Source organism: Aplidium turbinatum, chromosome 13 (genome assembly GCF_918807975.1).
Source record: "Aplidium turbinatum chromosome 13, kaAplTurb1.1, whole genome shotgun sequence".
NCBI lineage: Eukaryota > Metazoa > Chordata > Ascidiacea > Aplousobranchia > Polyclinidae > Aplidium > Aplidium turbinatum.
The window spans coordinates 18,305,514-18,327,806 of record NC_137484.1 but is presented as its reverse complement, the minus strand read 5'-3'; the positions used below and the strand labels follow the sequence as shown (position 1 = coordinate 18,327,806).

The window sequence follows — 22,293 nt, the reverse complement described above, 5'->3', positions numbered from 1 at the left end:
CTGCGTGACAGACTTATTTTCTCGACCTCACTCTTCATTTTAGGGCACATTTCTTCTGCGACATCGATAAGACACTGCTTCACAAAATTACCGTCAGAATACGGTTTCATAGTTTGAGCTATTCTCTGAGCAATTCTGTGCCTCTGATCTACTGACGTTCCAAATAATTAAATACAATCGAATTAGCCGTCGCCGGTGGGAGATTTCTAAATGGTTAACAGAAGGTGGAAATGTACAATCCACTCTACAATGAATTTTTTGCACGTAGACTACCAGACTAAACTAAATTATAAACACGTTTCGCGGGCCGCACACAATTCAAAACTGGCACATCTTCGCGGGCAGCACAATTTTTCTTTGCGGGCCACACTTGGCCCGCGGGCCGCACACCCCTGCCCTAGCCCATTGTCGCGTCATTTCAATGCGTACAAGAAACTCTGATTGTTACATCACAATCACATTGCCTATTCACTTCTTGTGAATTATCGCAATAGCAACCTTGTTATCCCATTTGCGGCAGTCAGTTCAAGGACTTCGTTTTCTTTCTGCGCTTTTTGAGAGTGGGTATTTTGGTAACAGATTTTTGTTCTTCAGGTCCGTCGTTCTGTTTGGATTTTTTTACAGTGTTGTTTATCTGTTTGTTCTTATTAGGCCTACTATCTCTTTTATTGCGTTCTTACTCTTGTTATTTTGTTTATTGAAGGGTGATGAACTGTTTTATCAGCATCGACAACGCGCGAGTACAAATGAATTGACACGGCGAGAAGAGCATAATAAACATAGCAAGGCCAGAGATATCAAAGAACCGGCCTGCCACACCCACGGCGGCGGGGAACAGTGTAATTTTGCGGTGGCTATGTACCCGGGGAAAGGTCCACCAGCTTAGGTTGTGGAGTCGAGGTGCTTGTGAAAGGAGGGTGTACATCGAATGTTCGTGAACTGTAGCACCCATTCGCAAATTTAAAATGACGGAATGGGCCAGGGAAACAGGCTTAACTTTCCGTAATACAAAAAAGTATTGCGGCCTTCCAGTTCATTTGGCCCTCAGAGCAATTTGAGTTTGAGAATCAACTTATGGCCAGTGGCGTCGAAACCAAAACCGCCATTTAGTTTTGATGTAAATTCATTCATTTCATTTTTGTACATTCTTCCAAACATGTGACATAGCGTGCAACAGTTCCATCTTTAAATACTACCAAGTTTGGGTGGTCCTCAGCAATATTACGGTTTCTAGCCGTAGCTAGTTGCAACGTTCATCTAACGGATGCGAAAGGAAAAGCAAAAACATACGGTACATGTTGTTTTATTGTTTGTTGAAGAGTTGACTTGCGGTGACAGCATCGGGTTTTGATTACATGGCAGATTGGAAACGAAGTGTGGCACCACTCCACTGGATCCATCTTAATGGTTTACACTACAGGATAAATACCTGAAACAACTATTGTGAATACTGACAATACCAATGTAGGCATACGGTATCTATTTCAAAGCACAACCAACAAGGAGCAGATCCAGCAAGTAGCTTTGGGGAGTGGGGGCGACTTCAAATATATATCGTGAATAAAGCTACTTTTCTGTGATTCAGGGTGGGAGGCGATTGCTACCCTCTGGATCTGCCAGTGCAACCAGTACCTTGTTTATCGACAAAACAAATGCCACTATGAATATTTTATAAACTGCGAACGCTCAGCGTGAGTAGCGTCTTCGCAGATTACAAAGGATTTGCAATAACAGGACAGGTCCATCACAGGAACAAGAATGATGTGTTCGGCTGCAGAATTCTTTTTTGACGCAGCTAAAATCAAAAAGCGATAAATTCAAAATCACAGCCGTGCTGCACCACAAAGAGTGTGATATTGCACTAAACGTAACACAATGAAGTGGGAGAAAAAGAGCTCGCATAAACCCAAGCACAATACGAGCAGCTGTACAGTTTCACTGGGTCATTTTTATGGCCAAAACCGCTTTGGCTTATTTAAACTGATATATTTTATTAGGATATGACGCTCAACGATTCAATAACACTTCAACAACAGCAGGGTATGGCACCACCATGCATAAAAACAAAATTACCAAAACATCGAGTGAAAATATGTCTAGCGATGACCTACAGTACTTGTACATGTCAAATTGACCACCACCCAGTTGTGTTTAAGAATATGTGCAGTTGTAGCATTCAAAACACCCCGACGCCCAGTGTTGCCGAGCGCGCAGACATTCAAACTGATATCTTCTACGAACCTTGTTAAAAATTACCGGTACATAGCCTACCGGTTGCTGGATTCTTTTTTACAACCGAAATGCATACTTCAGTTGTAAAAAGCAGAGCTGTGGAGTTAGAGTCGAGGAGTTTTAGCGTGTCCAGAGTCGGAGTCGTTAAAGAAAAGACCAACTTCGACTTGATACAAAACGATGAACAATAAAAATTTTGTTTGCATTTTTTTTTTCAGTATTTCACTCTAAAACTTTACCTCAAAATAGAAGTATTTGGTCTCGTCAGTTTTTGTGTAAGTCGCCAATTCAATTTCGATCACAATTAAAGTGAGATTGAATAAAAAAAAATCTGGCAACCCTGAAGCCGGAGGCGGTCAGTCATAAATCGAGTAGGCGTCATACACTTTTCGCCTGACTCCACAGCCCTGGTAAAAAGCGCTTGGGAAATCCTGCACCAAACAAAGCTACATTCAGACAAACGCAACCAGCAAAAGATCAAGGTATTAAAATCAAAAACTATTCAGAAAAAACGTTGAAAGGAATAAGTTTAAAAATACGGCACGCATTTCAAAAATCTTACTGTTGGCGAAAATATTTTCAATCTCTGATAAGATTGACTACAAATAGTGAACTCTACAGCACAAGACGTTTGAGCAAGCAAACCCCAACAGGCAACTGCTAAATGAATTGGACGTTTAACTTTACAAGAAGTAATCTGGCACTGCATGAAAATGAGAAATAAAAGCAGTGGACACTAGACAATACGCAATTTTACACTAGGCTACTACCACCTGAACAACAATACGATGCATCGATATTACAAAAGCAGATAAGTTGACCGGTTCACAATACCTTGAGCATGGCTACCAAGAGGTACGGGGTGGTTTGCTACATTCTGCAGACTTTTTCAGATTTTGTCAACTTGTGGTAACCGTCTGAATGAAATTTTTCTAAAAATAATATTTAACAGCTTTTCTAATGTCTTTTTGGGGTGACAAATAGGGTTTTAACATCATCAGGCTTTGAAACACAAAAACAATTTTATTCAGAAAATTTCAGTCAGACAGTTGGCGGCTTGCTAACAGTTTGATTGCACTTTTTTTTAACTTATTTTTTCTCATTTTTCACTGCTTCCACAAGGTAACAAAAAGCTTTTATATCATTGAGTCAAAAAACCTAAGAAAATTTCAGTCAAACAGTAAAAGAAGAAGCGGTAGTCAAATCTGAAAATGTGATAAACCAAGCCACATCTGCAGGTAGCCATGCATGAAGCTACTATTGCAATACAGACGATCTGCCAAAGCTCTATTTTAAACCTCTGACGGAGTGATTCCATGAAACAGGTCGTTTCTGCATTATTTGGAACTTTTTCTGAAACCAAACGGCTTACAGACTTTTACAGACCTGTTCCTGTTTGCTCACAGACAGCAAATCAACCGTTTTTTACTTTGATTCAACGTGTGCAATGTGCATACGTTGAATTTATGTAAAAAACGGTTGATTTGTTGTCTGGGCAGCTGGAATGATTCTTCCACTAATGTTGTCAATGCTGCTGGTTATCAACATAGCTTGATTCGGTTTAGCCAAAATCTTTTTTGCAAGTGATGAAAGAATGCTTGTCGTCGGGACCCACATACCTCAATGTTGAGTTGGTTTCTACTGCGATTCCAATTTTCTTTTAGTCTATCCAATATCCATGGCTGCCACTTCCACATCATGCAGCAATGGAAAATATCACGTGTACAAAAACTAGTATGGTCACAGATAAAGAAACACCAAAAACAAAAACTTTAAAATACAAGAGAATAAAATACAATCAAAGGCCCTATAGTAAATTCTCTACAAAGCAGTTGATATGACATGCGATAGCCCATGCACAAAGAAGGTTGGTCCCAGGTCGTTGCTGATTTTGGTGAGCATGTCGACATATTCGTTTGGATTGCAACCGTAAGGTGGCGCTGGTAAGTAGAGGAATGTGACGGCGGTTGAAGCTCGTTGGGAACGGATCAATGAGTTGATTCGCTGCAAAGTACAAAAGTTGCTGAGTCGTGTAATCAAACTAGCACGATATCTGAACCACTAAATTCTACAGAAGCGTGTAATGGGATTATGCGCGGGTCTAAAATGAAGCGCAATTAAACCGAGATTGTCGTAGCAACAAAAATGGTTGTTGACAAAAAATACCACGAATCACAATCATGAAAACAAAACCACCCGTATTATCAAACCAAGAACCAAGTCAACTAATCAGCCCTTTAAGATAGATTTAACGTATGCAAACGTTGAATCAATATATTAACAAGCTGATTTGTATACTGGGAAGTGGGAAGTATACTGTAGTAGCTAAACAGTTAAACACCTGGAGTTGCCTCGCACTACAGAAGAGCTATGGTTCATGAATCATGATGTCACCACATATTGAACAACTTTTTTCGAGCAGAACTCATCAAAATAATCCGTACTTGCTAGTAGTGGTAGAGTCACAGCCATTCGAGTGACAAGTGCAATGTTGCATTTTGCCTTACAAAAGAAACCGCTTTAAAGAAAGAGCCTAAGTGCTAACCCCATTATCACGTGCATTACTGTGAAGTTTAATGACTTAACTTCGTGAAACTTGAGTTTTAGATATTCTCGCATCTAAACTAGACAATAACAGGAAAATTCAAGTTACTATTACATTAATTTTCGTGACACAGCGACACTGTGAAGTACAAATCAATAGTCGTTATCGTCACCAAATTATTTGCACTTTACAACGTGTTAGATACTTTAAACCTACAAAATTTTAAACATAATATGTTGTCACTCACACGAACCGGGACATTCGTACAATAAATAAAACGCACAAATTGACAAATACGCAAACATGATTCACTGCAGAAAGACAGACAACAACGGACAAATTCAAAGCAAAGGTTAGCACAAGCCAGCAACAGAATAAACAAATTATTTTACACTGGTGGATGTTCATTGTTCACACACAGCTGTTGAGCAAAAGGAAGCAATAGTCCGGTTAATAACGATATATGGAGCCTTCTAAAGAACAACATCTATCTTTTTACATTTATTCAACGAATGTAGATGTTAAATCAATGTGAAATATATTGTTGGGATTTGCAACAGTTTGACATTTACAAGTCGATGCAAACCTTCGACTTAAGCAGAAACTTAAAGTTATTTGTGTTCACAATACTTTCCCTAGAACAGTTGCCTGAACGAAGACAACAGCGAATTGGTCCGTGTGCATGCAAAAAATATTCACCGTCTCAGCATGTCTTGCTGAGAGGTCGTAAAGCTGTAAAATCTTTCAACACAAGTACATTAACAGAAAGTTGTTAAAAGAAATATTAACAATTATTGAAACTTAGTACGGTAATTAGTAATCTGCTTTTAAAAATGTGCTCCTCAAGTACAAACGTTGAGGTTATCTCCACGCACGAAACAACCAACACTTACGTTTAAGTAAGACGGCACATCGTTCACTAAAGAATTGATCGGCTGCGTCTGCGAAGCGTGAAGATTCTCGCTGCTGTCATAGTGACCGCCTGCTTGCTTGGAAGGATCGTGAATGGCGAACTCAGCCGAGGCGCTCAAGTCCTGCCCGGGAACGTCGTCCCAAGCCACTTGCTTGATCTCCGCATTGATGCGGACACTTTTGAGAAAGTCCTGAAGCATCCAAGCAGGTTAGTGTCACGCTGAATGAACTTTGAATGAGGTCTTAATGTGAATTTGAAGTGGTTTCATAACTGCGCGGTGAAGTGGCACCCAAATCGATCAAAACTTTTACGAGCTTATTGCATAGGAATTAAACACTTCAGATGATTCACGTAATTAATCCACGTCAGAGATGTACTACAAAAACATACTCTTTCGGTCTGTTGCTGCGTAGAGTAAAATGTTGTTGTTTTTGCATCGTATAAACGTCATCAAACGTTTTGTAGACTAAAAAGTGAAATAACTATGTAAATCTGCATTGATTCACGTACACAAGATTCGCAATGCCTTCATCAGACTAGACCCAACTAAAAAGTTGATCTTCTTTAGATTGATCCACCGTCTTCCGACATTGTATCAATGCAAAAACGACCATATTTGCTAGATGAGGAAAGAGAAACGTTTATCTTTTGGGCCCACCTGCCAATGCTCTCATTGTACGAGTATACAAAAAAATCAATTCAGATGAAAACTCATTCGATAGAACAGTTGTCATTTATAGTTAGTAAAAGTGGCCAACAATCTGACGATGTTGAAATCATGTAAAAATGGCAACTTCTACTAACTTGGTCCGCTGTGTTCAACCAATATACAGAAAACTAAGACGACGAAGCAAATTTGCCTCACCTCCAATTCCTGGTCACCAGGTGCAACGAAGGTGTCATTACCAGGTTCCACGCAAAGAAATATTCGCAGTTTCGTTCTCTTCTTCCAAAACGGCGTCATGTTAAGAATGCAAGCCATTTGCATGAGGAAGACGCAGGTCGTGTCAAAGTACGAGGTCGGTTGGTTGAAGCTCTGAATCAGAAATCGGATGAAATTAAACTTAAATCATCCAACTTTTGGACATTGAATCGAGCATACAACAGAACGTTGCACCCTAAACAGAAAACTAGCTAATTTTTAAATACCATCAAGGTCTTCAATCGTCCCAATTCAAATTGTGTGTTAAATCGGTGTCCGACGTTTTCTTCGTAAACAGTTCTTCGTAAAGCAATCCTTCGTAAGCAATTTTTCGTAAAACAATTCTTCGTAAACTTAATTCTTTGTAAAACAATTCTTCCCAAAGCATTTATTCGTGCATGCAATGGAGATTTGATGTATACGAAGAAATGCTTTACGAAAATTCTTATACGAATTTTATTTCACCAACAACTGTTTACGAACAATTGTTTTACGAAGAATTGCTTACGAAGAATTGCTTTACGAAGAATTGTTTACGAAGAATTCGCCTATAACCGTTAAATCAATGTAAAATGAGGCTGATTTGCTGGCGGGAGAACGAGAATAGTTAGACTAAAAACGCACATAATGCTTGAAAAAGTGCTAAATAAAACAAGAGGCTGGTTTTGACGAAGTGGCAGTTAAAAGCCAAACAACTCATTATAAAACTTTTTTAACATTGTGCAAAGCAGCCTTTGCTGCACAACAGAAACTTTACGGGTTCGTGGTTGGGTTAATATGAACAACGTCAATCCCAACTGCTTTTTACATTGATTCAACGTCTGCAGACGTTCAATCAATGCAAAAAGATGGTTGATTTCCTTTCTGAGTTAGCCACACATTAATGTACAATGTCTACAAAACGAATGCGAACAACCTGAAGTCTCAAGAATCACGACACCTTACCTCTGCGTTTGGACTAGAAGGATTAATTGGTTCGGTGGGTTCCAGTAGAGGACGGAGGAAGTTAACGGGCCAAACGTCTATGTAATAGATGGTGCCCTTGTCCGCTAATACAGTAGATTTGTCTAACTGTAAATATTATATAATCTCGCATAAGACCAACTGACCAAAGTATAATTTCATTGCTGCTTTAAACATCTTATGACAACAGCCAACGATGCGTTTCAACGCAAATGTGATGTCTTTGAAAGTTTAAGAATATATGCCTAGCAATCATTTGCAATCGATGCAGAAAAACAAAATGAATTTCAGATCCTCTAGAAAACTCAAAAAAATGAAGGGTTGTACCAATGTTACAGAAACATCTATATTCTATAGGATTGGTCCATGATACAAGAGAAGAAACCACAGAGGATACAAACTGCTGATATGCATAAATCTATTTCAGTAACCCTCAATACATGTAGCATTGTAGCTCCACAAAGACACTTTTAACTGCAGACAAAGACCAATATTTCGATCCTAAGGATTTCTGACATTATCTTTTGCTTGTCTTTTTAGACGTTATCTTTTAAAAAATGAAAAGAATCAAAAAGCCATGTAATTTTCACTTTGTGTGGAGCTGCTACATTAAATTGACAGGTTACTGATATTTTTTATTCACCTCCAGAAAGCACTCTACTTCACAAGTTATTACGAGTCATTTGCAAATTACGTTTTAATTACTACTGCCTTGACCAGGGTTCAGAAGCATGGGTTTTACTGCAGATGTTCACCATAAAAGCTCAACCACACCATGAATACTAGCAAACACTAAGAGCAACAAAAATCAGACTAGCATGTGTTAACTTCAATGACTTGTACAGGGAAGAAGTATCTTCTAGCAATTGTCAACCCCACATTAAAATAATCTTCATTACTCAGTATTGTAGCAATGACCTGGTTAAAATATCTTGCCAGACAAACGTTTTTGTGCAATTTCAGGGCGTCCGATATGATAGCAACGTATTCCTCATCAGCTAGGTTGTCATGTTGAGCGGACTCTGAATCCGGAGGTTGAAAGAACGTCTCCAGACTGTTGTCATTGACCTCATCGGAAGGAGGAGGAGGACTGGAGGCGGTCAGTGCAGCCGTTAACTTGGACCTTTTTCGACAAATAGGTTATTTTAAGTTGAAGGCTTTCCACTGCAATTAAAAAATCACTCAACTTCGACCTAACTTTAAAACTATCATGATGTATTGGGAATATGCATTAGATTTTTTGTTTAAAAAGGAGTGATGGAAGCAGAGCAGTCGGTGGTACCGTGGTATTAAAACTGGTTGTTGCAGTTGGTTCTTTATGGTGGGGTAACACCTCTTTTTATTCAAAGAAAAAAACATAAAATATTATTTTTATTACAGTACAACTATAAGACTTAAGCTTAAATTACATTGATGGCTTAAAGTTAATAACTCCTCATGGAAACGTTCTGGTACAAGAACGTTTAACGCAACAAACATTTTGAAGCACCCAGTAATTTCCACATGTGTACACTGTACAGTGTACACGTTAAACAAAGCTATGCGTTGTAATGTATAAAAATATTACGTTAATAAAAGTGAATAAAGAATAAAGGTACGATCACTGCACATTAGTGAATCTAGAGGTAGAAAATCTACGTCAATATAAGAAATGTAGATCGACAGGCCAGGGACGAACTTACCCTGATCGTTTGCGCTTGTCCTGAAGTAAGCCAACATCCTTGAACGTGTCACGGTAGGGAGAGTCGTCATGGAAACCAATCACAATGGTGTTCGGCTTCATGCCACCTAGACCTGCGGTTGAAAGTGAAAAATTAAGGCAAAGAAAAGGTTTTGTTCTTCGGAAAGAAAGTTTCTGTTCGCTCAATGCAGTCTCATCTGCAGACGTTGAATTAATGTAAAAATGACGGATTTTGCTGTCTGAGTAGTTAACGAGAGTTCATGTGGAAATTTCGAACACTTCATGTGAAGCCTTTGCTGGCGATGCAAAGCCTCGAGACCGACGCTGTAAGTTTGTAACGCTTCCTGGATTCAGCTTTTAATTCCTTTTCTTATTCCGGAGATGAACCTTTCACAGTTAAGTATGACATCACACGTCCTCAGTGGCCATTGAAAAATTCTCCACCTTAGTGAAGACGCGAACTAACATAAAAAATTATTCAAAATATGGACTTGCAGATGTCACCCCTAAAGATATAACTTAATATAATTGAGCCCCAAAAATTGTTGTTGTTACATACGTCTTGATGAACTGAAATAAAATTTGACCTTTTCTTTTCACGAATTTGTTATTCAATATGTGCTTTGCATGCATGAATTTAACCCGTTCGAAAAACACAAAATATCTAAATTTACCCGAATCTTGCAAATGCGAGGCAGCTGACCTGAGATCCTGAGTAAGTGCTCTGTGCCTTCTCTGACTGAACTTGAAAGGGTTAGTTCGACAAATGCTTTCACTCCTAAAAGGTCCACCAAGTTCAACCAATGCGGATAATCCACGCTCAGAATATCAGTTGACATGTCAGCCAGACGGCCAATCTTCACGTGGCCAAGAACAAACAATCCTAAATGGTGAAACCAAATTAAAACTTTGGTAACTTGAACAAGAAATATACTTTGACTTCTCATAGCGGACGTCCTGCGCGGATAGCTCAGTTGGTTAAGTGCCCGACTTTGTGAGTGATGAAAAAACGGCAAGAACAAGCGTCCCTGGTTCGACTCTCGGGGTGTGCGCTTGAGCAACGCATTTCAAGCGCAGCTATCCATTACACCGCACCTAGCGGGTTGAATAATTCACATTTAACAAAAACAGGGAATTTTATTCTGTCAATCTCGGTTATCAGTCTGAAGAAAAAACACTTTTTATATTAGCATTTAGCAACAGAGGATATGTTACCTGACTTCTTTATGGAATTTATGAAGTCGATAAGTTGACAAGACATTCGGGGATTTTTGACCAGCAATAATATCTGCGGCCTCCAAAACTTGACATGCTCCTTCCGAATATCAAGCATGAGCATGTACTTCCGAACCTGAGGTTGAAAAAACAACATTACCACCAAGGCGGTGGAGTAGACGTTGAAACCAATGTATAAGTGACAGATTTTGTTAGCTGGGTACAATTCTCGCATTGGGATTGATACGGTAGCTTACAGATATCACACGATCTTGTTGTTGTTTGTTGCGTTGAGTAACAGGATTTAATGATAAGAGACAGTCAACCGCCTCAAGTGGATAGTTTGCTGGGTTGGTTCACAAAAGCAGAAAAGTTTTATTAGTCAATATATCACACGGCTAGGTCGGCTACAAAGCTGAGCGGTGAGACCGCTGGCACGGTGTTCGAAAGGACGCCGGTTCGACACCGCTCAAGAGCATGTGGCTGTGCCTTTGGCAGGACACTTAAAGACATGCCTGAAGGTGGACCCATGTCTAAGATTAGGTTCGCCCACTTAATCTAAATCTTTAACTACTGGGCATACGCCTGGATAAGACAAAAAAATTGTCACACACAAAAAAAATGTTGTTACAAACTTGAGGATTGTTCAAACCTGATGAAATATTAGGGCTTGACTGATGTAGCCCCAGGACGAGGTAGGGACTCTGTAGTGGATTATAATGACAAGAATGACCAAAACAACGATTCCCACTGAAGCGTAGATTGGGCTGACAAGGAACATCATGACGATGCAGCTGAGAAAGCCGAGGAGACAGGTATGCCAGGTAAAGAGCTTGAACGTTGGCCTGAGATAAAAAGAAATCTGTTTCCCACCGCATAATTTACTCGCAATCATTCTCGTATCATTTGTTCAGTTTGTGCTTTCAGTCCTGAGTGTCGCTACAGTTACAGTGCATAGTCAAATTTATCTTACGATTTTTCATTAAAACGTTTGAGTTTATTTTTTTTTAATTATGTTATATTTTGTGTGGAATAAAGTATGTTAAACCCGCTAAAGTTACTATGTTTTATTTCTCTATGGTTCAAATAAAAAGAAACTTTAAAATAAACTTGAGGGGCAAAGTCGATGTCCAGCTATGCAATGCACGCAAATTAAAAATCCGCAGGCAATTTCAGAAACAACTGGATGAAAAAATGTGTTTTGTTGACAGATGTAAAATTAACACAACTCCAGTACCCTTAGCGAATATCGCAAGAATTAACTTTAAAATGCATGATTTTACTATTAGACCGCAATCCTAGTACACAAAACTACGTTGATTTTTATAATAGCGTTGACGGTTTTGATATTGATGCGCAATAACAATGCTGGGAATCAAATAGCTAAAACGGAAGACAGCGCATTAATAGAAGCGATTTTGAGGTTACAAAACATTCTATGCCGAAACAGACAGGTGACACAGATTTGGGACCTGATGTTGTAATATAACGTTTAGATGGCTGCGAAAGGCGTTGTATTATCAGACAGTTGGCATGCACTGTTGAAAAGGAAGCAGGAAGCGACACGCGTATACCGCGGCATGATGCACAACAATGGTGTTGTGTCATCAGTTACCTGCCTACTGCTTTGTGGGAACCGTAAGTTGGGTGACTCACTATCATATCGAGGGTTGGATACACCAACTATCCACCGATCAGGTATATCTGCTGATAAAGAACTTTTTTTCGCAGACTGTTTTTTTCTCATGCCCCAGACTTAATCCGCTGATTAAACCCTCCGATTACTGATCCACATATAAAGTTTGGGCAAAATGGTGCTCGATTATCTAATCCGAGGATTACCTTAATCGGCTGCTTAAACAACCCGTTCTTGGTGCATCCAACTATAAGTGAAATAACAAGATCTAACTAACATTACGGACTTAAGGTAAACCTAAAAGCTTTTGAATGTCAAACAGGAAATTCAAACAACCATTGGCTGGCTATGATTTGAAAAATGAGCTACGCAGAACAACGCACCTGAAATTTGGAGCCGATGCCCATTCAAGGGCTAAGCAAGCTAGATCAGTGGCAGCATATGAAAAGAGAAAAAACGTTGTGACGATCGGCGCAATGGTGTTGATCTTCCGGGCAAATAAAGTCAATTGCACAAGAAACCATGTGGCCAGCACGGCAGCAATGGGGTTCCCATTACGAGTTGTCTTCATCACGGGTCGCAATACAACCCCTGTGGAAAAGCAACAGACAATACTTATAAACCTACTATAACATTGTACATTTGTACAATCGACTGCGCAGTGTGCATTAATACTGTTGAAATTCAACTACGGTGCAATTGGTGGTCTACAAACGTTGCTACTTATGGGCTGCTTTGTATCGTCATTGAAATTATTCGCAAGTTGCAAGTGTGTAATGAAGAGATATTTCAAAAACGTCTCAAGTGACGGATTTCTTTTCACACAATCCAGGCCAAAATAGACGTACCGAATAGATCATCTCTCGCCAGGGCGTACAGGATTCGAGAGGCCCCGATGAGACAGCTTAATGCAGCCGACAATGACGACGCAAAGACGCCGATTACAACAAATGGCGGCCACAGGTTGATCCGTAGAAGAAAGCTGTAGTCGCATTGGAGAAGTTCTCTGGAATCACATGAAGATATTTTAGATTATAACTAATAACTGAACTTTTAACCTCCGAAAAACAATTTTAGTACAATCATGAGATGAGAAATAGGCGTTCAGTTGCTAAGAATCAACTGCTGTATCGGATTTGTCGGTTAACCAAAATATATTTTCGGTAGACGATAGACAATCGATAGTTGAACCATACACAAAACAACTGGTTCAGAAACAAAAGAAGCATTTCGTTTTTCAATTCAGTGTTTAGATCAGTTATTCATTTTCATTGTAGATATGATAAGCAGTTATTTTTTGTTACTTGATAAGGGCTAACGTGTGTATGGCCGAAAACGTTTGTAGCTTATAGTTTTGTTCAATTTTAATCGATTATGTTAAATGCCGTGTGGTTGCTTGGTTGTATATGTCTGTGGTTAAAAGAATCTTTATTTTAGCAATGATTATACTTCACAGGTGCAATGCTTGGCACAAGAGACAAAAAAGCCAACACGTTCCGGTCAGTTGACCAATACAAAGCTTTTCATTGGCGTCACGCGCAGTAAAACAGTTTTACCAAATTCAAAGAATGACTGCAGTCGACAACCTTTTAGCATTGCACAACATCGAGCGAAAACAAAATGACAAATAAGAGTGTGACGGTGAATGGCGGGCACTTGAGGTTTATGATAATAATTTCGTCTTGTTAGTAATAAATGCTTTCCTGTGTTTTCGAATCTGCAGGCTAACAACACACATTGGTTCACAACGTCAAGTGAGATTCTTCAAACTTGAATGACATTTACTTATAAACATACAAAATTCGGCATGGAAAAGCCTAATTAAGGCTATTAAGCCTAATTGGAAAAGCCTAAAGCCATTGCAGTACACATGGCAAAGTAAGAGGAAAATGACATACTATTATCTGAGCAGTGAATATTATCGTATTGATTTCGCGAGCTAAACAACTGCGGAATAAAAATATTGAGCTTTGTAAGATGTCAAAGTGGTAAACTAAATACATCATAACACCATTGCTGGAGGTAGCAGCAACCCAGAAACATTTACGTGAGCTCGTCATTGGATTGCACGGGAAGACACATAAAGACCGAGGCTGCCCAGCAATAATGTCAGCAATTTCCAGAAAATCCTATATTAAAATCAAAGGAAAGTTCGGTACATTTTGTTTGAATGCAACATTTAATGAATAGCTGAAGACAGAAAAGCGCATAAAAGATTTATTGCTGCCAGTGAAGATATTTGGTTGCGCTTCGCAACAAACAACATAAATTATTTCGTTTCTAGTTGAAAGCCAACTTCTCTCATTAAACCAGTAAACCGTCACCAACAAATTCCGCCGCGCTGACAAAATATACTAAAAGATTAACATAAAAGTTCGAACAATTTCATGTTAAAAGGAAAACAATACAATAGTCGCATTCACACCTTCCACCCCTGAAACAACTGAGGCCGCACAAGCAAACATTGCCGGGAAGAGAAATAACTCTCCTTGATCAGGCATTAATTAGTCACCCGAGGAAATTAGACGTGCTCCGCTGTAAAAGCACATATTATACGGAATGGCCCGTTTCGGTGAGTCCGATTCGGTGAGTCCGATCCCTTAACAGGGGATTTTTTCAATTTTTTTTTTTAATTATTGGGTACCGTAGCCTAATTATCATTGCCGTTTTAGGGTTAGGGGTTAGAGGTTAGGAAATCACCGAATCGGACTCACCGAATAGTAGCAGACCCCATATTATAAGTAGGTGTAAACAAGTAGATGCACCGATAAATACAACGCAGCCATGCAAACTCGTTCTACAAGCTTAAACTAAACCGCGACATAGGCCTAACAACTTCATGCATTGATACCATTATACTGTACATTGATAAAAGTCCTTTACCTGGGGCTGGTTGCACTGATCAGCATGATGAGAAGCTGATAGGTGAAGAAAGTGATCACACATGCGCTAATAGTTCCCACCGGGATAGAACGACTCGGATTTTTCAGATCACCTAAAAACAATAAAGTCTTTCTAACTAATGGCACCGTGGCGGACAGGAGGCCATTAAATGTGTAAGCGAGACATATATAAATTTATGACCTAAGTTGAAGCTTCCTATTGCTTTTACTTGGCACTACAACTACGTGCAAAAGCGAGGTGCCGCAATCAAGCCACGCCCGACTTTGGGTAGTGTACGTATGCTCTCGTCTTCACACGCTCCTGAAGGCAAATAAAAACTGTGCACCACGCTAAAAACAAACTTGCGTCAAATTGTAACGTTGTGTGCAGTTACCAACGAGGTAAGTAAAAAGCACTAACACGTCATCAATGTGACAGAAAATTTTTGAAGTTGAATCATTTTTTTTGACAAAACTGTTGACGACTGCAGTTCTTAAATTTATCGCATTAACAGTTGTGGTTGTTCGAGAACCAACCAGGTATTAGTCATCGCACAGATTTTGCGCTCCAACCGAAATAGGAAACTTTTCAGTTGATTCATGAAGCGGCCCGTGATTGTGAAATGTTATCATATTCTTTGCCAATAAACCGGCGTAACTTCATAATAACTTCATTACACAACGGTAGAATGGCACAGCGGATAAGATACTCGTTTTCCAAGGAGAATCCCATCTAGCCTAATCAGGATACTAGGGCATAGCTACTTAGGAAACGCGGTCTTGAAAAGGGAACTAGTCACCCTACCCTTGCTAGTGCCGAAGGCTTAATACGATGAAAAACCCATCTCTTCATTCACCGAGATTCAGCGACTGAGCACATGAGACTGTTACAATTCGTTGTTTCTTCCAGCTGGGTTAACAGAGCGAGGGAAAAGGAGTTCAAATCTTTCACAATAGGTCACTTGATTCCATGACCTATCACTGTTTTGCAAAGCAATCAAACAGCTTGCTGGTCGAGCTTCCACTTTCTTGCGTAATGTAGAGAGAGGGAGTTGCTTCTGGCTGTAACCACTGGGCTGAGCACTCACCAGCAAAGCAGCATATTATTAAGTTTCAGTCTCACTGCACGTGCAAGCTTAACTGCTATAGCTTGAGAGACTTCCGAAAGGCGATGGTCAAGAGTTTTGTGGCAACCGGTGCGATACTGACAAGAATGTACTGACGAAAATAGCCGATGCACGGAGTTTGGCCGATACACTACTCTGCCGAACTCTAATTCTTAAGCTATGATACACAACTTACCCGACATATTAGCACCAGCCATGATTCCGGTACAACCATTAAATAAAACTGCAAACACCAAGATGAAGGTCTGAGTTTTCTTAGTGGTGTAATCCTTGGTGAAATTAGCTGAATAAAAGATAAATATATTAAAAACCACTCACAAAATTACTTTCAAAGTAGCATAAACGCGATTCGTAGTAGGTACTGCCCAGACAGCAAACCCTTTTTGTGACGTATAGAGAACAACATGTCATGTTTGAATATTCATACATATTATGCGATTGTTGATTTGACTTTTCAAGTTTGAATTCACGCCAAAATAACAGGAAGTACGTAGTTCAAACTCTCAAAAAACATACAGCATGAAAAAACATGCAGAGCCCCAGCTATAAAAAATCAGCCTTTTTTGCATTGATTCGACGTCAATATTTGCTAGCTAGGCAGTTGGTAACAAAATCCGTCGTATTCAACGTCTGCAGACGTTGAATCAATGTAAAAACGACGGATTTTGCTGTTTGGAAAGGTCTGACATGGGAAGAGTTCGATGGTACAATTCATTTTGCATGTGACTATTACACAGCTTCAAGCGTTTTTGTTAGTTCAGTGTCACATGACAAATTGTTCAAATAGAAGTTTGCAGTTTGTTATCTAGGATTGCATTACCACATTCATTACAAACACATAGCATCAAAGAATACACAGGTCAGTTACAATTTACAGCCTGATGTGGTTTTAAAAGTCTATAGTTGAACCATAGGCATACGAAGCCGAGCAACGTTATCAAGTTTAACATGTTAAAGATTATTATATTTACAAAAAACACAAAACTACGCAACAATTAAATATCGAACGTTTTCGACATCACACGATGTCCTCTTCAGGAATAACATATATATATATATACAAACGTTGTAAAACAATTTCAATAAAACAATTTGAGATTATGTCCAGAGGCAGGTCTGAGTATCAAACTAAAATCTTAGAAGCCCTGTACATAAAACGTAACAATCCACCTTGGAACAGACAATTGTATGCTTGCGGCTCATCTTTCTTGCTCTCTGTATTTTAAAATTAGTTTTTTTGCACCTTGCCTTTCTACCACATCATGTGATCTGTTCAACACCTTTTGATGCAGTTACCTTTGATTCTCGCAGAGCCTATATCATTGAGTTTGAGCTAGTCAGAAGCACTGTGCAGTTTTTGTTTTTTCCTGTTTATAGTTATAATAACCATTATATTTTATTCAGATGTAGTAAAAATTGTATATATGTTATTCCTGAAGAGGACATCATGTGATGTCGAAAACGTTCGACATTTAATTGTTGCGTAGTTTTGTGTTTTTTGTAAATATAATAATCTTTAATATGTTAAACTTGATAACGTTGCTCGGCTTCGTATGCCTATGGTTCAACAAGACAAACTCTCTACCGAAGCTGTATAATTCTATAGTTACTCAATACTATGTCCAGCTCTTTTGTGCAATGGCTTATCCTTTTAACAGTTATCCTTTAAAAACGTCACGAGTAGTGAACTGTTATATCTGCAGTCAATAACAATGCCAAGGATGTGGATTGTGGCCGCTAACAACTGTTCTAGTAAATTGATATTTCTTGTATAATATAAACTTCTCGTAATTGAGCATGGTATTAAGATGCAACATCCAATAGGTCTTGTAGAAATATTTGTTGAAAAGCAAGTAAGACAACAAAATTTCAACAAATAGCCAATAAAAAATCATATGCAGTACACTCAGTGTGTATACTCACAAGGTACATTATCGCGCATCGTTGATATGTTTAAGCCAGTGTACGTGATCGACGAATAGTTGCAAGTACTCGCCAATGTGTCATTAGACAAAAGAATGATCTCTTGTTGGGCGAAGAAGCTGCAATAAGATAGAAAAGAACTTGAAAAGAATTCATTAAAATACAACAAAAAGGGTTGAATATCAAAACAAGTTAACATTAGTAACTTAAAATATATCACACTATTCATTGCAAAAAGTATAAACTGAAAAAACGGACTTGAACAAAAATCTTCTTACATAAAACCTCAACTGAAAGAAGAGCATTTTCACCGCGTACAAACGTGTACAAAAGATCTCACGTTTTAAAATATTTACTTCCTTATACTGTAACTAAAAGTCATTGCAACTCTTGTGCGAGTCGTTTCTCTAACATTGTTTGACTTTTCCGCTTGACTGCGCACAGATGGTGAGCAGCACCCCGATTTGCAACTTGAGTCTTTTAGTAGTGCGACGTTGACGAAGATTGGTATACATTAATATTATTATCAATTCCCTTACCCTTTCTCAAATATATCAAACTGAAGGTCTAAGAGTGCAAAAGACGAAAAAAACAACGGCTACTTTGTTACATACGGTATTCAAAGCAAACTTAACGCTCTAAAATGGCATAAGACACAATTTTCTGGCTCAAATTGAACAAACAAAACTCTTGATTTTGATTACTTACCTAACAACTACGGAAGCAAGTGATACAATAACAACAACAAATATGATGAATGTAGCTTTGGCGTAGATGTCTGCTCCAATAATACAGACCAATAAGCAGATAAAAAGGATAACCGTGCCATACAGATAATCCCAACCCATGCTGGTGTGAAAAACACCCCTGACGAAAATAAAAAGAAAGTAGATTATCAAAAATAACTCTCGAAATTATTCCTAACAGTAAACAGAGTGAAATATAACTTGCTTCAAGCTGGGATTTAACTATTAAATTTCACCTCCACGTGGCCTTAAAAAGTAATGTTTGCAGAGGTTTGTTAAGCTGCCATAGTCCTGTGCTTGTTCACTGTTTACATTTACATGTTGAAATCATATCTAACAAACATTTGCTCAAATGAACAAGTTAGTTCCATTTAACGGTTTTAACCATTAAATTCATTTGAGATGAGAATGCAGCAGCTTCAGATTAAGGGTAGCACAAAGCAATACATTAGACTATTTTGCAAGTTTTACTATATTACAGTGTTAAGGTACCGTACTTACTGCTCTAACTGTCCTTCATCACCAAAAAATGATACCATTGCCTCTACAATACCAAAAATATACAGAGCAGCTGATGCAGCGTTAGCCAAAAAAAACATCAAACCAATTGCTCCACCAAATTCAGGCCCAAGTGCACGGCTTATCATGACTGCATTTAAGGTATTGTTAAGCAATAATAATAAAATAGTGCATATATTAGGGGATCAATAACATCATGCAGTACAATAGTGATCTATAGTAGTTTCAGAACAATAATTTAATGATATATATAAATATTTAAATCAATGAAAACATTCAATGTCCAGGTAGCCTAAAAATATTTGAATTATTAGAAATATCAGTAAAATGCATGAACATTAAACAAGCTTGGCAAATTGTTTATGCAATCATCCGGTCTTGTGTGTGAATCAAGTGAAGACAGTACCACAGTACCGTATCACATATGTTTTAAAGTCAAGCATGGCCACCTGGAGATGCGGCCTGATTTGTCACATTTTGATTACAGCTACTGCTAGTGTTTGACTGACATTTTCTGGGATTTTTTTACTTTTTGTTGTCTCCTACTGATACAAAAGCTCTTTGTTGCCTTGGGAAAGCAGTAGCAAATGAGAAAAAGTAAGTTGAAAAACGCTGAATCAGACTGTTATTGAAAAATTAACAGTCTGACTAAAATCTTCGAAATCAAATTTTCTTTATTTTTTAACATCTGAGGATGTTAAAACCTATTGTGTCATCTGAGGAAAACAGTAAAGAAAGCGTAAAAATATAATTTCTAGAAAAATTTATTGAAACATTTGTCCAAAGTTAGCAAAATTTGAAAGTTTCTGCAAAATAGGACAAATCAGGCCGTACCTTTAGGTAGCCATGAGTAAAGCAAACAAAATTTGTGATGACTGAGGACATAAATACAGCAGTGTTGGTCCTGTTGGACAATATTTAGATAAGGAGATTTAAAAATACCAAGAGAAGGAAGTTACCGTAACTTTTAACTTCAGTAAGTGATAGTTACAGTTATATAAAAAGGATACAGTAAGCACCACCCCCTTCTATTGCTCCATTAGTTGAAATGGCACAAATGGAAAGAACAGTCAGACCAATGATGGCATAGGCAAGTACAACCATTGCTATGCTCTCCGGAAGACCAGCTTGACCAACAATAAAACCCATCCGCAGAAAAATAATAACACTGAACATTGATAGGCAACATGGAACGATCACTCCAAAAAAGGTTGACAATTTATGCTGTTGCCCATCGTGACTCTGTAATAGAATTACACAAATATATTTTAAAAACTTGAATTGATATTGCAGCTGCATTGTTACACAAACTGACAACATTTTTTTAGAAAAGTTTGGTTTTGGTAGTTTCTTATACTTTATAGGCTACTTGGTTGAAAGGTTTTAAAACACTGATGCCAACCAAACCAATGAAGTAGACTGGTTGGAGTTTTCAAATAAAAGGATTCATGGTACCAATTTCAAAGAAAAAATGTGTTTCTCAAATGCCACAATAAGTTTTGAGCCACTTTCAGTTTTATTTGGTAGTTTTTGTAGGCTAGGTAGATAGGTAGGCATGGTAGCTATATGACATGGTAGCATATCTAACCAAACCAATTGCAAAAGCACATAAACAAATCTGCGCTAGCTTTTCTTGATGGTTTAAATTTTTTCAGAAATTTTTTCGTTTTGATGTAATCAACAACATACCTGGTTTGTGTCCATTAAATTGCATAGTTGTACTGAACTATGATTTGGAGAAGTGTTGTAATTTGTGTGACCAGATTCAGAAACTAACAAGTCTTTTTCAGATCCAGAAGCAGGCATGGTATCTTTTATATCTGCTATCCAACAATTAATACTGCTCTCCAATACTGGGTTGTGATATAAATGTCTTAAACCAAGTGACCATCCTTATGCACAATTTTTTTAAACCTTTAAAAAATAAAACTTGAATCATTGCTTATTTATGAGCGCATAAAAGCAAACTTTTGTTTGTTAGATAGAACAAATAAAAACAACAAAGCATGTTAAGATAAAAATCTGAGTTGCTATGGTATATATTACCACATCTTATACCCACAGCCACAGCAGAGAAATAACAAACACAACAATTCAAGCACAATGGGTCATTCCATATGAAAACAGCCAATATGAAGATATCTTGTACCGATATGGCACCTCTCAGATTTTTCTGAAAAGTTGTTATACTATGCCTTAGGTTAAATTATCAAACAAAAGAATCCTAAGTTTTAGATCAATATCTCTAATGGCTTTCCCATGGCAGCCATTTGAAGTTTGGGTGCTACCCTTGTTTTTGACTTGTAGGGGTAGTGAATAGGAATTTCAGCCATTTTCAGAGCCCCATCACTTCTATTGTAATTGTGATAGAAGACTAAAAATTGCTAGATGCTAGTTTGTTATACACTAGGCCAGTGGTTTCCAACCTTTTTTAACCGGTGGACCCTTTTAGTCAATATTCAAATCTAAATTCCCCCCTATAAATTTAGTTTGTTAATAACTCGTTTACATTAATAATTAATATTTTAATCTAAGTCTTGTAAGATAAACTAAACTTTCACTAGTAATAATTTAATAAATGAAGAACGTTGAATTGCCCTTGAATTTGCAATAATTGGCAGCAAAAAGTACCAAGGCCGAACCGGACGTCACCGTACCAACTTATTACAACTGCTGAGATCTGACATCAGAAAAGCTGGCCTGGGATCCCTGTTCAGCACACCACATCTCCATCGATTGCAAAACATCGCAAAGGACAACACAGAATGGAGGTCCTATCAACCTTGTTGAAAGACTGATCGAAGCCAGCGGATGCCAAACGATTTGGCTACAGTGGCAGCGGAGACAGTTACAATAATAATAATGAAGAACGTTGCTGAAAAGTATTTTATTTAAAGAAAAAAAAGAAAAATGAGATGCAAAGACCAGCTGAAAGTCTCCCTCAACCATGCAATCATTGATCTGGATTCATGGGAACAACTTGCTAGTG

General features: G+C 38.2%; 1 protein-coding gene across 1 annotated transcript; it reads right to left on the bottom strand.

The window, feature by feature from the left end:
- Positions 1–768: 768 nt before the first annotated feature.
- Positions 769–21,194, bottom strand: LOC145782008 (solute carrier family 12 member 9-like). The gene is made up of 18 exons (XM_082593736.1): positions 20,994–21,194; positions 20,315–20,546; positions 19,287–19,434; positions 18,748–18,906; positions 18,040–18,158; positions 16,292–16,399; positions 14,991–15,102; positions 12,956–13,113; positions 12,491–12,698; positions 11,124–11,316; positions 10,472–10,607; positions 9,960–10,139; positions 9,258–9,369; positions 8,494–8,698; positions 7,558–7,683; positions 6,556–6,726; positions 5,671–5,880; positions 769–4,236 (listed from the first exon to the last, which is right to left on the bottom strand). The coding sequence occupies exons 1-18, from the start codon at positions 21,108–21,110 to the stop codon at positions 4,054–4,056; spliced, it is 2,877 nt and encodes a 958-aa protein (XP_082449862.1). The 5' UTR covers positions 21,111–21,194; the 3' UTR covers positions 769–4,053.
- Positions 21,195–22,293: the final 1,099 nt, after the last annotated feature.

What these genes read in the sequence shown, in the direction of transcription:
- LOC145782008 (XM_082593736.1), bottom strand. Translation starts at nt 21,110, where the DNA reads ATGCCTGCTTCTGGATCTGAAAAAGACTTGTTAGTTTCTGAATCTGGT. An exon ending in ATCAGTGCAACCAGCCCCAG is followed by an intron (nt 13,114 to 14,990) that starts GTAAAGGACTTT and finishes ATGTGATTCCAG; the next exon opens with AGAACTTCTCCAATGCGACT. An exon ending in CTTCTAGTCCAAACGCAGAG is followed by an intron (nt 6,727 to 7,557) that starts GTAAGGTGTCGT and finishes TTTCTGATTCAG; the next exon opens with AGCTTCAACCAACCGACCTC.